This window comes from Panthera pardus, unplaced genomic scaffold (genome assembly GCF_024362965.1).
Source record: "Panthera pardus isolate Hobbes unplaced genomic scaffold, ASM2436296v1 HiC_scaffold_3, whole genome shotgun sequence".
Taxonomy (NCBI): domain Eukaryota; kingdom Metazoa; phylum Chordata; class Mammalia; order Carnivora; family Felidae; genus Panthera; species Panthera pardus.
The window spans coordinates 11336615-11354342 of NW_026526876.1; the positions used below are offsets into that span (position 1 = coordinate 11336615).

General features: G+C 53.8%; 1 protein-coding gene across 2 annotated transcripts in view; it reads left to right on the forward strand.

Moving 5' to 3' along the window:
* The window catches only part of RABEP1 (rabaptin, RAB GTPase binding effector protein 1), a 102155-nt gene that overhangs the window by 73749 nt on the left and 10678 nt on the right, over window positions 1-17728 (forward strand). For both annotated transcript variants that reach the window (XM_053893285.1, XM_053893286.1), the window contains 6 exons: window positions 1660-1795; window positions 4637-4815; window positions 6891-7022; window positions 10868-11341; window positions 12469-12573; window positions 13677-13793. In XM_053893285.1, coding sequence (XP_053749260.1) covers window positions 1660-1795; window positions 4637-4815; window positions 6891-7022; window positions 10868-11341; window positions 12469-12573; window positions 13677-13793 — 1143 coding nt within the window. The remainder of the gene's footprint in view (window positions 1-1659; window positions 1796-4636; window positions 4816-6890; window positions 7023-10867; window positions 11342-12468; window positions 12574-13676; window positions 13794-17728) is intronic.

A 17728-nucleotide genomic window follows, 5' to 3' on the forward strand; every position in this document is an offset into this window, starting at 1 on the left:
CGTGCGAGAAACTCTTGCAGTTTCAGCTGCCATTGTCCGGTTGGAGCCCCAGTTGACAGATACGGGGTCCTTGGGGTCGTCATCGCTTCCCTTCCCTCCGTCACATGTCGATGCTGGTACCATAGGTGTCCCCAGAGGTAGCTTTCCTGGCCCCACCCTCCAGCTCTCACCTAGGTTTTTGTGGGTGTCCGTGTGTTTTTTGGCTTTGTTATGTGTTAGGGCAAATGGAATTCAAGGGCACTCGCGTACTGTGGCACCACTTTCCCAGGGTTCTGCTTGGTAGCTTTCAGAGGTTAGAGATTCATCCATCACAAATCGAGTCAGGCATTCGCGCTAAGAAGTAGCAGCAGGTCGAATTAGTGATTGCGTACCACCGCTGTGTGTCTGCACACCGACTCTCCTCATCACCAGCTGGAGCCCCGCCCTCTCCAGTGACAGGGACACGCCTCCCAGCAGTCAGTGCTTTGTGACACCCGCTTCATGTCTTCGGTCGTCTGACCACATCCAGGGAAGCGTCAGGTGGCTGCTTCAACAATCATTTTAGCCTGTGACCAGTACTAACGTGTGGTCAAGTTCACTGCAAACTTGACCGCCCGCATTTTCAAGTTTGAAGGAGTAGGAAGAAGAGAAGCTTGGAAGTGGCCTTGAAAGTGAAGTTGGACGTAACCACGGAAAAAGCTGACACGAGTAGCCAGAACTTAGGACGGGCGGTTTATAAGACAGTACGAGTGATTCTGTGATCACTCTCTGGGGCAAGACTGCATTTCACTTTGGTCGTAACTGTTTCACACATTAGACTGTCTTGGTGATATTTGAGTATTACAGTTAATTGTTAAGCAGGAGTAAGACCTGTTTTAAAAGATGTGATTTTAGGGGCACCCGGGTGTCCCAGTTGGTTAAGCATCCTGACTCTTGATTTCAGCTCAGGACGTGATCTCACAGTTTCGTGAGTTCGAGCCCCACGTTGGGCTCTGTGCTGACGGGGCACAGCCTGCCTGGATTCTCTGTCTCCCGTCTCCCTCTCTCTGCCCCTCCCTGACTCGTGCTCTCTCTCACTCTCTCAAATAAGTAAACTTTAAAAGATGTGATTTTAAAACATACCCCACACTTGCCTCCAAGTTTGTGTTTATTACAGCATGAGACTATTTTTTCCATTATGACTTCCTCTTTTTTCCTTCCAATGTATGTGCCTGTTCGAAACGTGTCCTTTTTATAAGTTTAAGGCATTTGGGATCACCTCACCGGAAATCAAAGAAAAGCAAATTTACAAGAGTGTGGTACTATTTTTATCTTTAGAAATTAACTGCTGTTTTGAAAAGAACCCGCAACAACTCCGTGTGACTGAGGGTGGCAAAATGAGCACGTGTACGTGTCGCTCTGGGAGTACACCCTGGAGCTGCCTTTGTGGAAAGCGAGGCACAGGAGTGTCCCATACGGTGTCACTCTGGGGATACAGTTATGAAGAAGACTGTGTGTGTGTGTGTGTGTGTGTGTGTGTGTGTTCTCTAATTAAAAATTGTTTAACTTTTTCAACTTCTGTAAATACAAACTCAAGTGATTTTCAAGGCACGTTCAGATACACGTACATATACATCACCGATAGGTCTCAGGTAGAAACTATTGTAGGTTTTACTGTAATAGCATCGCATTCTGTTTCAGGTTAAGGAGCTGAATCACTATCTGGAAGCTGAGAAATCCTGCAGGACTGATCTGGAGATGTACGTAGCCGTCCTGAACACTCAGAAGTCTGTCCTACAGGAAGATGCCGAGAAACTTCGGAAGGAATTGCACGAAGGTAAATACGTATCCTCTGTAGTTTTAGTCTCGGTCTCTGAGAAAACCAGAACAAATCCGAGAGGCCGCACATGAGGGATTCACCGTAAGCCTTGCAGTCGGTTGGAGTGTTGTCCTGGGAGCCGTGAGGCCTAAAGACTCGCGGCTGTAACGGAACAGCTTCACGAGGCGCGAGGTGTGGGCAGAGAGACAGAGGAGGGCTGGGAATTTCTGCTTAAACTGCTTTTGCCCCCAGACCCAACTTGATGGGGGTAGTTCTGCAAAAGGGAAAGTGGGGCCGGAGGGCAGCATCTCCGTTCGTGAGGAGTGGTTTTGATTTCACGAGGCTGGTAGTGGGGTTCTGCGGAAATTGACCCTCTTTTCCCCGGCCTGGGCGAGAAGGCTTATCTTTTCCCCATTAAAATAAAGATCCACTTTTGTCTTTAATTCTGCTAGCGAGTCTTAATTGCTGGGGTCCTTAACCTTTGTTGTGTCACGAACTTCTCTTGGCGGTCTCGTGAGACCCTCTTAGGATCGTGTTTTTAGTCCCTAAAATAGCAAATACAGAAGAAACGACTTACTGTAAAATGGTGATCAAAATATAAATGGCTGCAGACTTAAGATACAGGAACAAGGGTGCTACTTTATTAAGGCACTAAATAAAAAGTAACTACTGTAATTTTGAAGTGCTGAGCTCCGTGATCTTTTAAGATCTGCAGCTGCTGTACAGAGATGTCACGTCCGCGGCTCGTGCCGGTGACCGTCATGAGTATTGTCATACTTACCGTGGTTGCTTGCCCACATTTTATAATTAAAGGAAATGATACATTTCAGTTAGGAGTTAGTGAAAATGAAGATCCAGCTTTTTTCCTCACCTAAATGCATGGACCCCCTGAAATCTCGTCCACGTTGAGGGCGATACTAGCAACATATTTTAACGGGCAAGGGTAGGACTGTGGGGTCAGAGTCCCCCAGTGGGCACTTTTAAGTGTATCAAGTGCCTTGGGAAATACAGCTCTCCCACCAGTAATTTAGGTTTGTGAATGAGTCCGTTCTTTCCCCCGGGAGTGGAAAGCTGAAATTATAAAGGCCTACGGAATTATCTCACAAAATGTTATGAATATGACCCAAAGCTTGAGTGAGTCTCTGGCTTTCTGGAAGCATGTTTCATATGTGCTGCTGCCGTCGAAAAGACACGCAAACTCTGAAAATGTCCAAAAGAAGTAGGGATTTCCGTTTAAACGGTGTGCCCGGCCCTTAATCCCCTTGACACATCTGGAAAAGGATCTGAGAAGTCTCATTAAAACGAGTAAGGGGACCATTTCCATTCTGGAACACTCACACCAAAAATCGTAGGTCAGTGAAAGGAAGGCCGGTAACAGTCAAGCGGCCGTGTAACCTGCAGCCTGACTTGGGGACAGTAGCCATGCCACCGAGTTACCGCTGTGGCCGGTCACGGGTGCTGGGCTTGGAGGCGGCAGTGCCACTGGTGAGCTTCTTAAGAGAAGTTGTAAAGCGGGGCTTTGAAAGAGAGGTGGGTGTTTGTCAGGTGGCCAGACATGGACTTGATGTCCCAGGCCATTTGCACGTGGTGTGACAAGGCGAAGGAGGAGATCCGGCCAAGTTAGGACGTGAGGGCAGCAGGGCAAGACGTGATGGGAGAGGCTGACGTGCTGACGTGACCTGGGTCGTGGACGCCTTCTGCCCAGGGACTCGGATTCTGGCCTGTGGGCAGGAACGAGCTTCTTTCAAATGTTTTTCTTAAATGACAGCTTTATGGAGACCTAATTCACATGCCATGGTGTTGGCTCTTTTAAAGTCTGTTCTCACGAAGGTGTGGTGTGAGCCGTTACCGCTAATTCCACGACATTCTCACCACTTCGGGAGGGAATTCCGTGCTCGTTCCCAGTCGCTCGCCGTGTCCTCCTCCGCCCCAGCTCCTGGCAGCCGCCAGTCTGCTCTCTGTGCCTACAGGTTTGCCTGTCCTGGACTTCTGTCTGAGTGGCATTGGACAGGATGGGGCCTCGTGCTTGGCCTCTCTGTTGGGCTTTAAACTGTGAGTGGTAACTTAAGTTGTGCGGTTCAGAAAGTTCAGTTTGCCAGCAGTCCGGAGGACGGGCCGGGAAGCGTACCGGTTGAGCCGTGAGGGCTGGTCCGAGGCGGGTGGCGGAGGCTGGCCGTCACCTGGCACGGTCACAGAGGGCTGTGTTGGGGCGAGACGAGAAAGCGGTACGAGTGTTCTCTCGGGTTTGTGGCTTGAGTGACGGCGACGCCACCCGCTCGTTCGTCGGTGCAAGACGGCCGAGCGCCGAGTACCGGCAGGACCAGCCATTACACGGGACCCGTGACTGACCCTGGGCGGTCAGGGCCGGCCCGGGCTCAGGGCGGGTCTCTGGGTGACAGGTGTATCAGCGAGTGTGTGAGGACGCTGGGGAGTGGTTACTGTGCCTTCGGCTTCCGGAGCGGCCGTTCCCACGGCGCGTTCCCGAGCACGCGTGTGCGGTGAGTGGTGTGGGAAGGGACGTCCGGTCACGTGAACTTGGGAGCTCCTCTGAGAGAACACGCTGGAGAGGCCGAGCTCCAGGTCCTGCAGGGAAGGAACCTTCAAAGATTCGTTTAACCAGGGTTTCTAGCGCTTCCTGAGCACGGGGGCCCCTCGTCCACGCCGCCATTACGGGGGGCTCGGGGAGGGTCTGCTCTGGGAGAGGCGGGACAGCTGCCGTGTGTCCCACGGCCGGTCGGCCCTGGGTCCTCATCCCGACCCCGGCGGGACAGGCCAGCGGCCAGACCCGGTCTGGCGGCCCCGTGCCGCGGGCATGGTCTGCCGTTCAAGTTCGGTGTCTTGGTTGGGGGTCCCCGACAGTGTGCCGGCTCCTGGAACAAGAGCGACAGGAACACAACCAGTTGAAGCACACGTGGCAGAGAGCCAACGACCAGTTTCTGGAGTCCCAGCGCCTGCTGATGAGGGACATGCAGCGCATGGAGGTCGTGCTCACGTCGGAGCAGCTCCGGCGGGTGGAGGCGCTGCGGAGGAGAGACCAGGTGAGCGGCACCCCCGCCCCCCACCCCACGACCGCGGAGTCGGAGCAGCTCCGGCGGGCGGAGGGGCGTGGGTCCGCGGCTTTGGAAATGGCCGCGTCTGGGGCACAGAGCCCACGTCGCCACCACCGTCTTCGGAACGGTGCGCACTTCCGAGAAGAGCCTTCTGCGCGGCTCTGTCCGGGGCTCCCAGGGCTCCCGGACTAGGCTTGTCCGGGCCGCGTCTCTCTGACATGGCCCTGGCGGCCGCACCGGAAGGGACCGCGTGGGGAGGGAGGGGCGGACCGGCCTGAAAAGGCCGGAGCCTGGCGGGCCGCGCGCCCGAGACCCTCTTTTCTCCTTACCTTTAAAACCTGTTGAGCCGACACGAGCAGTACACAGATACATCTCCTGCCAAAGAAATTTGTGGCAAAGGCAAAGCGATAAAGTCTGCCGGTCACCTCCTTTTGGGGACGACCGCGTGTCATCCGCAGCCGTCGCCTGGGAGGCCGCCTCCCGGGCGCTGCCGTGTTTTAGGGCGTCTTGGGGTTGGCTCGTGTCGCGCAGGCGTGTAGCAGAGGCACTCCACGGCCTCCTCTCCTCACCACGTGGCGGGGCACCTGCTCCCGCAGGCAGCCGTCGGCCTCGCTAAGCGCCGCGCCACCCCCCTCCCTGCTCTCTCCACGCGGGTCCCGTCGTCTTTGTTTCTTCTCCATTTCTGGTAGCAGTGCAGCTGGTGCCCCGGAGTGCGTTGTGCGTGGGTGCAAATACCTCCCCGGGGAAACCGCGTGGAAGCTTTCTAGGGACCGTGAGCCGCTTTCAAGTGACCTTGTGTGACTTGGGTTGGGTTTTGGTTTTTAGATGTTCCGTCCTTAAAATGTCTTTTCTTTTAAATTATTTTTTTTTCTTAATGTTTTTTATTTATTTTTGAGACAGAGAGAGACAGAGCATGAGCGGGGGAGGGTCAGAGAGAGGGAGACACAGAATCGGAAGCAGGCTCCAGGCTCTGAGCCATCTGCCCAGAGCCCGACGCGGGGCTCGAACTCACGGACCGAGAGATCGTGACCTGAGCCGAAGTCGGACGCTCAACCGACTGAGCCACCCAGGCGCCCCATAAAATGTCTTTTCTTTTAATTCTGACTCATCCTTCTTTTGTGCAGACACAGCCACCCTGAGGATTTAGATTCTAAAGTACAGGTCTAACCATGCCCTCCTGCTGTCCGTTAAGACCGTCCAAGTCACTTAAGGCCTTTAACTAACATTTACGGAGGGTTTTCCACATGTCAGCGTCGTGCTAAGGTTTTACATGTAAAGCTGGGTGCGGTATGGGTATCAGAACCCAGAACTCTCCGGATGAGGTGGGGGCTGATGGCAGATCTCTACCTCCCTGCCCCGGTCTTCGCCTCTCATTTCCAGAGCTGTGTCTTCTCGGCCCCGGAGAGTGTTCGACACTGCCCCGTCCGCCTGCCTTCCCGGGACCCTTGCTTACCGCTCTCACGCGGTCGGCAGGCTCTTGTCACTGCCGCTTCCAGACCCGGCTGACCTGCTTCTGGGCCCGGTTCTAGCTCCTCCCGATGAGACTGTCCTTTTGTGCTGCAGAACCTCATCCGTCCTTGTCTGTGTTGTGATTGTCCCTCCCATGAGGCCGTTTGGGGCACCGAGGTAGCCTGTTCATGTTTGTCGAGCGCACTGTCACATCAGCTTCAAGCCTTCCTGTGTGTTCCACGTAAATTTGCACGTGTTTCTGATGGCTGCGTCCTGCCCTCGCGGTCTCTCTCATCACCCGGAGAATTGTTCATGTACGTTTTCTCTCTTGAAGAAGAGGGGGCGGTTTGTTTCGTGTTTCTTTCACGTGCACACTCTTCTTGGAACCTGTGTCCTGGTTTGTCTTCGTGACGGGCTTTCCTTCTTTGTGCCTCTAGTATTGCAACACCTTGTTCTGACCAGATACCCTTAGATGCGATCCCAAAACAGGCTTCAGTGTCCAGTTTCCTCGTAAGGCTTTGCTCTTTGTTTGTTTTGAGTGGCTAAAGAACCGTATGGATTGTTAGGTGTGGACCGCCTGGGTAACGCACGTATGCATTTTCTGTGACTTTCAGGAGGAAGATGAACAACAGAGATTGAACAAGAGGAAGGACCATAAAAAAGCAGAGGTCGAGGAGGAGGTGAAGGCGCCAGTGGTGTGCGCGTTAGCGCAGGAGGAATCTGCAGCCCAGCTGTCAAACGAGGAGGTACAGTGAGTCTGCCCTCAGGGTCGCTGCGCATGTGGTATGACCACGTGTTGCTTCTCCTGCGTCGGGTGCGTCCTTCACGGGGAGGACGTAGGCAGCTCGTCGCGTGGCATTCGACAAGACGGCAGTGTTTATGTCTGTTTTAGACCCTAGGCGGTGCTCCTGGAGACGCGTGGTGGCTTCTGTCACCATCTCTGAAGTCATTAGACGTTCTCTTTCCCTGTGGTTCCAAAATTAAAACCGTAGGAGAAAACTTTCACATGATAAAACTGTAAAATCTTTTCCGATGTGAATATTAAATGTTGCTAATACTTTGAGCTTTCTGTTTAGAAGAGAGCGTGTGAAGTGTTCAAACACTGAACTCCCTACGGCACGTCCCCCCGTGTTAGCAGATCTGAGGTCTCCGGCTGGGGCGTCAGGTGGAGCGGGCAGCCCCAAGGTGGACAGAGGCGTTCCTGTGGCCCCGGGGCCGTGCTCGCACGCGCAGACACACCCCTCCCCCTCAGCGGGCACCTCCGCAGGTGGCCAGTCCGCGGCCTGTCCACCCGCTGCCCCCTGCGTGCCCCGGCAGATCCTGCGCGGGTGCCACAGCACCTGGTCATCCGCGCGGTTGTGGCCACACTCGCTGTCCCGTCGTGCCGCCCTGTGCGCCGCGGGCTCCCTCTCCTGGGGTGCTGCCTGGCTCCCACCTCTCTCTGGGCGCTGGGTCCTCTCGGCCATCTCCCGCGTCAGCAGGGGACAGGCTCATGTTCCCACCCAGGGTAAAAGTGAAGCCCCTGGCTGGCCACGGCAGGGCCTTCACGGCTGGGTGACCCCACGCCGTGTCCATGCCCACAACCCTTGTTCGTGCTGCCCCCCGCCCCTCCTTCCTGGCCTGTGACACAGGGTGACAGAGAGGGTGTGGTGCCGTGGTCACGGGGACTGTGCTTCTGGATCGTGTGCGGATTCGTGTTGGCTGTGTGTCATCTGCGTCCTCGTGGCTTCTGTCTCCGTGTTTATGGATTGCTCATTTTTTTAAGTGAAAACATCCTAATGGACGCTGAGAAGCATGACGTAATTGCTGTGCACTGTCTTCATTCTGGGGTGCACACACAGAACCAAGCGGTCTGATTCTGCCGAGTGCCTTTTAACAGCCTGCCTCCCAGGAGAAGGGCTCTGTTTCCGGGTCCTGCCGAGTATCATGTGGTATCCGTGTGCAGGAACGTTTGAAGAACGTCAGACTTCCCAGAAAATATTTGAGCAGGAAAACAGGAAAGGGAGATTTATTTGTTGTCGTTTACAATGAGGCTTTTCAAAAGTCTTTTGATTGTGTCCCTTTTGGTCTGTAGTATGTGTTGCGCTCAGCACTATTTCCTGGCTCTTCAATACCTTCGGCTCTCGGGGCTGGCATTTTGCGGTTTGAATGCCGAGTGCACCTGCCTTGTGTCCTGACGGTTCATGTTCACCTGAGGACGTAAAGTTAGTCGGTGCTGCTTTGAAGGACCTCGATTTCTAGCTGAAGACAATTGGAGTTTGTGGGACCTCCTGTGTTTAGCCTCAGGATTAGAGTGTCCTTTTCTCACTACGAAAGTAGCGTGTGTTCGGCGCGGAAAACTTGCAAAGTGCAGACAGGTCCTCTGAAACAAAAAGAGCCGGTAGGTGACCCTCCTGCCCAGAGAGAGTCCCCACTGGCGTTTTGGTGTGTACCTCTTCTTTCTTTCTCTTCATTTCCAAAGTTAACATATATGTGTTTCTATTTTTGCTTTTTAAACATAGCCCATGTTGCAACTGGACGTGATGTTCTGTGTAAATTGTTTTTCACTGAAATCCATCGTAAAGGTTTCAGCTGATATCATGCTGCTAACGTTTGCCCACAACCGGTATTTAACGGCCGGCGCTATTTCGGGGTGCAAATATTCCGTAATTTCTCACGGCCATACTCGTGGATTTGTGCCCAGGTTTAAAGGTCAGTGCCATTGAAAGAGAAATTTATGTCACGGTCTCTAGGGACCCTGTGACACGCACACCGGGTAGAGCCCCCCGAGATCCATCCGAGTCGGTCGTGAGGCAGCAGGAGCAGGTTGTGGGGAGGGGTCCTGGGTCGCAGCCGCTTCTGACACTCCTGGAGGGAAGGCAAGGCCAGCTGGCGTGCACGGTGTGGCGGGCCTTGGGGTGGCGTCTGTCCTCAGTTCGGGTACCTGGCCCCGTGCTGCTTCAGGGTGAGGGGAGCATGGGCTTACTGTAGTGAGGCAAGCGTGAAAAGGGTAGGGACAGGAGGCTGGACACGGGGCTGGTCGGGTGTATGTGAGAGGCGTGTTCACGGGTGAGTTTTTATTGATTGGAGGCACTAGGTAGCTTGGAGGGGCGGTCTGTGCCTGGCCAGCAAGGTCCTCACATGGCAAAACATCACAAAATACAGAGAATCAGAAAGAGGATTGCGAGACTAACAGCCAGATTGGTTCTGTCTTTCACTAGTCTGGGAGCTTTGATCGTTGTAAGTGATACCGTATTGCCGTTATATGGAACTCTTCCCTGGGCAAAAATCATCACGGACTTACTGATGCCTTCGGGGAGAGAACTGCCGAATTTAAGGTCACAAGCATTTTTAGCGGCGCCTTGGAGGCTCAGTCAGTTAAGTGCCTGACTTTGGCTCAGGTCATGATCTCACGGTTTGTGGGTTTGAGTCCCGTGTTGGGCTCTGTGTTGACAGCACCCCACTCTTTGCACTCTGTTTCAAAATAAATAAGCCAACTTAAAATCATTAAACAATAAGAAGTAGACAGGATGTTATGTTAAAATAAAGACTAGTCCTTTAAATTGAATACACTGAATTTCAAGAAAAACCTACGACTTTTTTCTCGCTTTCTGATTTTCCCGGTAACTGTGCGGTTGGGTCTGGAAGCACTGTGTGCGTTTCTGACCTGGGAATGTGCTGCACCGGGCGGTTTTTAATTGAGATGAAATCCACGCATCGTAAAATTAGCCATTACAAGTGCGCGATTCAGTGGCATTTAAGTACCTACACAGCGTTGTGCAACCAACATCTCAGTCTGGTCTCGAAACGTAAACAAACAAAAAAACATTTTCATCCCCCCAGAGGAGACCCCACATCCACTAAGGAGCCACTGCCCGGTTTCCTTCCCCTCAGCCTTTGGCAACCACTGACTTGTTTTCCAGCCTTTGTGGCCTCACCTGTTCCAGGTGTTTCACGTGGATGGGATCACACAGCGTGGTACCTTTTGCGTCTCGTTCCTTTCACAAGCGCACCCCATCTGATGTGTTGATCACATCTTCCGGCACACGACCTTCTCGTCATTTCCCTTCTACTTAGGCTACTCCTTCCTCTGTCCATCCCCAAAGTGGACAGGTTCGGCGTTCCTCCTAGGGGTTCTGATTTGCTGTGGACGCTCTCTCATTGTATGGTGGTCACTGTCCGGCCTCTAAAGACTACGTCCGTCCACTGGGTGGGTATCTCCGTGTGGATATGCAGCGGGCACCTCCCACTCAGCACACCTGACCCTGAACTTCAAGGAGCCCTTCCCTGACCCCCTCCGTCTGGGCCGAAGCCCCTCCTTGAGGCCCCGGAACATCCAGCACAGGTCTCTGGCCTGTGATTTTATTACCGAGGGCGTTCTAATGGCCCGCTTGCTTGTTAGTTTTTTGCACGAAACCGTGAACACGTCGCGGTGAGGGTTGCAGTCGTCCCGAGTGCCTGGGTTCGTGCCCAGCATGTAGCAGACGCTCAGTAAATGTTCAGAGCGTGTGGAGGAGCGTGCCAACGACCGTCCCACGTAACGTGCAGGGTGGCTTTTCTCTCTGAGTCTAGAGGGCCGTCTAACTGGGCGCTGTGCGTTCTCCCATCTCAGGATCAGGAGCGCCTGGACAGCACCCGCGGCTCCGTGCACTCCTTAGACGCAGACCTGCTGTTGCCGTCTGGAGACCCGTTCAGTAAATCGGACGGCGACACGTTTAAAGACGGCCTCAGGAGAGCACAGTCCACGGACAGCCTGGGGCCTTCGGGCTCGCTGCAATCCAAAGCTTTGGGCTACAACTACAAGGCAAAGTCTGCTGGAAACCTGGACGAGTCGGATTTTGGGCCGTTGGTGGGAGCGGATTCGGTGTCTGAGAACTTCGACACCGCCTCCCTGGGGTCGCTGCAGATGCCAAGTGGGTTTATGTTAACCAAAGACCAGGAAAGAGCAATCAAGGCCATGACGCCAGAGCAGGAAGAGACCGCGTCCCTCCTCTCCAGCGTCACCCAGGGTGTGGAGAGTGCGTACGTGTCCCCCAGCGGCTACCGCTTAGTCAGCGAGACAGAGTGGAATCTCCTGCAGAAGGAGGTGAGCCGCCCTCTGACTTTTGCCCTCTTGTCCGCTTGGAGGGCTCCCGGGTAGCTCTGGGATTTGGCGTTCACTCGAGAGGCACCCCTGGGGTCGCCGTGCGCACGCGTCCCCGGCCTGTTACGCTGCGCCCCCGCTGCTCCCGGTGACCGTGGCAGAGCAGGGGCCTCTAGTCACGCTCTGCGCGACCCCCCTCCGCCTGGTGTCCCGCCTGAAGCCGGGGCACGGCCGAGTTTACGCTGGCGCAGCCCGGATGTGGTTCGCTTGGCAGACTCCTGCTCACTCCCTGGACGTGCAAAGCACCCGTGCTGTCGGCACTTGGTGCCGCGGGAGGGCTGGAGGAGGGGGTGGGATACCGGACGGGTTGACTTGCCTCCCGCGAGCGTTGGCGAACGTAGACGTACGACGGGGAGCCGGAAGTGTCCGGAAGTGTCCGTGCGCACTCGCACGTGGCCTCGGAGGTGACGGAGCCGTCCCCGCCGTCCCCCGCCCTGCCTGCTCGAACCTTGGGTAGTGATGATGTTGTCTCCAGTCTGCAGGTGAGGGTTGGTCTCAGGCCACAAGAAACGCTTGGGTTTCTCCTGCGAGCAGGGAGACGTGGGTCAGAGGCCAGGTGTTGCGACTTCTAGTGCTTTCTTTCCCCGGGGCCCCGTCCCTGTGAGCAGCTGTGGCTCCATGAGTGGGATCGCTGACTAGCCTGACAGAAACCGCTCCCCACGGCCTCGTGTGGAACACGCGCGAGAGAGGGCGCTCCGGGTGGTTCGCGTTGGGGCTGCCTGCGTGCGGTGGGGGGGGGGGGGGAGGGGGCGCTGGTTCCTCCCCGCACCTCTCCCTCCCCCCCCCGCCCTTGGTCGGCAGCACCCACCTAGGCTGTGAGCGTCCCGGCCTGGCGCCTCTTGCCTTGTGTTTTGCGGCCCTTGGCCACCCGGTTATGAGGTGGGTCCCTCGGTCTCCGATCATACTCGAATTGGGGACCCTGTATCGTAGCTTCTTGCCGCAAGTCTCCGCAGAAGCCACCTCCCCCGTGTCGTTCTCGGAGTGACACGGGTCAGGCTGTGCACGTGTTCACGTACACGACGTAGGAGCACCTCGTTCCTCCTGGTAAGACGTCGTTCTGGTGCCTTCAGGTACATAACGCCGGAAACAAGCTCGGCAGGCGCTGTGACATGTGTTCCAATTACGAGACACAGCTGCAAGGGATTCAGATTCAGGAGGCCGAGACCCGAGACCAGGTGGGTGTGCTCGGCCGGGTGGGCGGCTGGGGTTGGCGCCGGGGGCGCAGAGGGGAGCGCCTTTTCCCACCCATCCGCTCCCTGAAGTGCATCCGCGTCACACGCGCGGTGGCCCGGTGCGTGCAGCGTCACTTCTGTTTCCGGTGAGCGCACACCGGAGCCCAGCCGGCCCAGCTCGCCCGGCACCACGCGGGGGGCTCGGCCCCCGGGCAGCAGGAGCAGGAGCGCCGCGGGGCACGCGCTCCCGGCGTGCTCGCCGACGGGACGCGCTTCCCGACGTGGTGGGAGAGGGGCGCATCCTCATCGCTTACCGCCTACTCCCTGTCAGAAACGTGTGCATCCGTTGAGATTAGTTTATGGGGTCACAGACATTGAGATTTGGTCGACGGGGCGTGCAGAGATTGACGAGCGCCTGTCTGGGCGTCTGATCGCGACTCGTCAGCAGCATTCGGGAAACGTAGGACCTCGGGACAGCAGGCTCGCCTGAGTCCGTAGGAGGAAGAGAGGAGTTCTTCTGGTACCACCCGGTCCCTTCGGTGGGCACTGTGCTGACGCTTTGTCCGTGCAGGTCCCTCGCCGGTCCAGGGTACTCGGGTCCCGGCGGGCACGGCAGAACGGACAGCTCACAGGCGGGGCGGCGTGGGGCTGGAGGGAAGGGGAAGGATGCTGGTGAAGGGAGGCCAGGCTGAGGTCCCGGGGGGGCGGGGTAGGGGTGGAGGCACTTGAATTGTACCCTGAAGACTTTGGGCCGAGGTTGCAAATTCTAAGTAGGGAAATAACGTGTTTTGACTTTAGTGTAGACGATTCATAGTGAAAGTGCGGACTGCAGACGGGAAGGCAGAGGATGGGCCAGGGCGAGGGGGCGGGGCCCTGGCCGGAAGGACTCAGGGCGAGATCACCACGTGCAGAGTGGCTGGTTAGCCGTACCGCGCCCTGCGGTCATCACGTGAGGTCATTCGTTCTGAATTGGCAAATCTGTGCCGTTTCTCAGGGAGAAAAAAGATGAGATTGAGATTTTTAAAACGATTGGAATTAGGGCTTTTTCTTTATGTCGATGAATGAATTCCGGTACTTTCTTCTAATTGGCACTGAAAATCGCGCAGGTGAAGAAACTGCAGGTGATGCTGAGGCAGGCCAACGACCAGCTGGAGAAGGCGATGAGGGACCGGCAGGAGCTGGAGGAGTCGCTGAAGCGGAGCGCGGAAGACAGCAGCCAGCAGGTGCGCGCGCTCGCCGCGGAGGACACGCGTGTGTCACCCTCGGCCTCGAGACCCGGCGGTTCTCGTCCCCAGATAGCGAAGACCTCTTACTGACCTTTTTCTGCTGCCGATTTACAGATTTCTTTTAAAAAAGTATTTACATCTATACCTGTACCCTTGGGCAATAACTGGTTCGTGAATGTCGTCAGGCTCGGGTTCTCCTTTCCCCTTTGATTTTTATTAATTTTTTTTCTGTTGCACAAAACACCTTCCTGACAGGAGCGATCCCAGTTATGCTCTGACTGTTGAAAAGTGTGCAAATGGAAAACTCTCAAACATACACAGATCTAGCAAACTTACCGGAACTAACCTCTGTGTGAGCGCCGCCAAGATCGTGTAATGGAACCCGGGCCAGGGCCCCGGGACCCCCCCCCCCCTCCCCCTCGCCAGAGGGGACAACCCCCGTCCTGACTTCGACGCCATCGGGTCGGTGGTGTGTGTTCCTGTCCCCGTCCCTCCTCGTGCGTCCTGAGAGTCTGGCCCGGTGCCTGTGGCCACGCTGTGTTCTCCTTGAGCCTTTGTGCACGTGCGTCAGTCTGTCCGTCCTGACGGGCGCTGGGCCGGTTTCCGGCTCTGGGGAATTAGGATAATTGTTCTCTGAAAGGTCTGCGTCGGGCCGGTGGCCTGTGCTCCCGCTGCGTAGATGCCAGGAGCGGACGGCCTGGGTCAGTGTCCAAACTGTGTTCAGCTCCAGTAGGTGATGATGCCAGCTTTCCACAGCTTGTAGCTGCGCGTGGGAGTGATTCCTGGGGCCCAGTGACTTCGTTTTGTTGTTTTAATTGTAGCCATTTGGGTGGGTGGGTGGTGCACTGGGGCTCAGTTCTGATGACCGCTGCGGGTACTTAGCGTTTCTGGTGTCTATCGGCCACGGGGCGTCAGTGTGCGTGTGGTTCCTTCTCAGGCCTTATGCTGATTTTTCTATTGTGTCGTCTATTTTGGTTTTATTTGTTTTTGGTTATTTTTCTGATTTGTTAGACATTCTTTACATAACCTTACTAGAGCCTCTTGGTGATATGTGGGACAAATGTCTTCTCATCAGTGCTTTATGTTTTCAGTATTTTAATGGTATCTTTTTGAACAGAAGTTCTTTCATGTAGTCAAATTTTTTGATCTTTTGTTTTTAAAGTTTATTTATTTTGAGAGAGACACGGCACGAATAGTGGTGGGGCAGAGAGAGAGGGACAGAGAATCCCAAACAGACTCTGCACTGTCAGCAGAGAGCCCGATGGGGGGCTCAGGCCTACAAACCGTGAAATCATGACCTGAGCCAAAATCAAGAGTTGGATGCCCAACCGACTGAGCCACCCAGAGACACCCCATTGGTCTTTTATGATTGCTGATGTTTGTTCTGTGTGTTTTGTTTTGTTTTTTAAGAATGTCTTCTTGCCCTGGGATCATAAAGACGTTTCATATATATTCAGGATATAGTCACGTTTCTATCTAGAAATCCATCCAGAACTGACTTTTATGTCTATACTATAGGTGAGGTAAAGATTTAAGTTTTCCATATGGATAGCCAGTTCCTGTACATTTAGTGAGATCACCTTTTTCCTGCTGCTCTGCGAGGTCACCTTTGTCACTCGTCAAGTGAGTATGTGTGGGGGGTCAGGGTCAGGACTCTCTTCCATTGGTGCCAATTTCCGTGCTGTGGTTGATAGCAAATGTTTCATTTGCTGCTTTTTTAAGTTTTTATTTCCCTGCCGAGAACCATGTTTTCATTCATTTCAAAGCATTTACTTCTGCCTCACGCAGCACAGTTACCATACCCGCGTCACGGCCTTTGATGACACCCCCGCGCCGTCATGGGGTCGGCGTGTGTGCGTTCCTTCTCCCTGGAGAATGGGGCCCGTTTTCCTGATTCTCTCCATGCCACGTGCTCCTAGATTGTATCCTGGGAGCTGTGGATATTGTGTGTGCGACTCAGGGTTCTGTTCATCTGATTAAGTTCAGTTAGCAGGTTGTGACTTGACCCCTGTGAGTGGTGCTTTAACACCAGCTTGGTTTTCAACGTCTTTGCAAAGCCTTCGGATGTGTTCATTTGTGTAGCGCAGGGGTGGGTGTGGGACCTGTGCGGGGACCCTTTCTCTCACCCTCCTCCCTGAGAACGCACCCCTGCTCTTGAGCTTGTGGGGACCCTGCGCTGGTGCTGTGGTCGGTGGAGTCTTGTCCGCTGAGCTGCTCTGCTGCCGGGAAGTAGCCGCCCCCCTGCCCCATGAGCGGTAAATTCCATCCTGGTGCTTCTTCCCGCTTGGACTTCCTTTTCTACACCTTCTGCTTCTGCTCAGTGTTCAGCGTCCTTGGGTCCCTGCCTTTTGTATTTATCCAGAGTCTGTAGTCATCAGGGTAGAGAAAGGCCACCGTGGGTTTAGTCCATCTTGGAAGTCTCCAGTCTCTCGTATTTTTATCCATTAGATGGATTCTTACGTTTCCACCTTCAAGAAGGGTACTTGGCTGGCTGTGAAATCCCGAGCGCTCACGCTGTTTTCTTCGAGCGCTTTGAAGTTCCTGTTCGTTGCTTCTGGCTTCGTGTTTCTGACGAGAAGTCAGCTGTCAGTCTTCCTATTGCTTCTTTGAAGGTATAATGTTATTTTTTCCCCTGGCTATTTTAAGGATGTTCTTTTTGGCTTTTGTTTTAGCAGTTTCTTGGATTCCTGAATTGATGTCTTACATCATAAGCCATTATGAGTCTTTTAAAACCTTGCTTTTATCGAGCTAGACATAAAGTATAGAAACCTCAAGTGTAAAATTGGATGAATTTTAACGTGTGAAAAAACGTAACCAGGGTGATCATCACCTGAGCAAGATGCAGAACTTTCTAGTACACTCATGCGCTTTCTAAATAAACACCTGGCCTGCCTGCACGTAGAGGCAGGCGGTATTCTGACTTCTGACAGTTTGTAGTGCTTGTTCTTGAACTTCGCATCAGTGGAATCCTGTCGTGCGGAACCTTTCACGTCTGGCCGTTGATTGACGATTCTTTGAAACTCCTGCGTGTTGGATGTCGGTGCTCGATCCATTCTGCAGTTGAGGGATACTTGGATTGTATTTAGTTTCTGGCTGTTGTGAACGAGTACGTTTTCTAATGCTTCTGTGTGTCTTTGGTGGGTGTGTGGCCTCGTTTCTCTGGAGGGTATCTAGGAGTGAAGTTACACGGAAATTATTTTTTGCTCTCCTGGTCGTTTTTCCATTGGCCATATTTCTTTAAAGGTTTATACATGTGAGACCTTCATGTTTTAATCTGTATGGCTTTTTAAGCCTCTTCCGTGTTTTCCATCTCTTGTCTTTGTTTATTTTCTTCAGATCTGTCTTACAGTTCACTAATTTTCTCTTCAGATGGGTCTAATCTGTTTAATTCATCCAGTGAATTTTTAATTTAATTGATTCTTTTTTCCAGTTAGCATTTCCACTTAGTTATTTTCCATTGTTTCCAGTTCTCTGGAAATTCTAAATTCTGTCTTTTAAATCTCCGAACAAGTCAAATATAGTTAATTTAAAACTCTGTCTCCAATAATCCACACATCTGGACTCATTTTAGGTGTTTCTGTTACCTGTTTTGGTTTTGTTTCTTTTTGTTCTTGTCCTTTCTTTGTGCATTTTTCTTGTGTGCTTGACGCTGTATGCGAATATGCTGGAATAACATAAAGCCGTTTTCCCGACGAGAGGCAAGGAACTGGTGGTGCCAACAATCCTGGGCCACCCAAACCAGACATAGAAATTGACGTTTTCTGAACTTGTGAAGGTTGGGTTATTTTAAGTTCTTCCCTTACCCTAGGATGCAGCCTTCTGGGGACCCAGTCCAAAGTGCAGTGTGCTTACCAGGGTCCCTTTGCATCGTGGGTTCTGGACTCTTCTCTGTTGTCACTCTGTCGTGGGGTGCTCAGCTTCCCGTGTCCGCT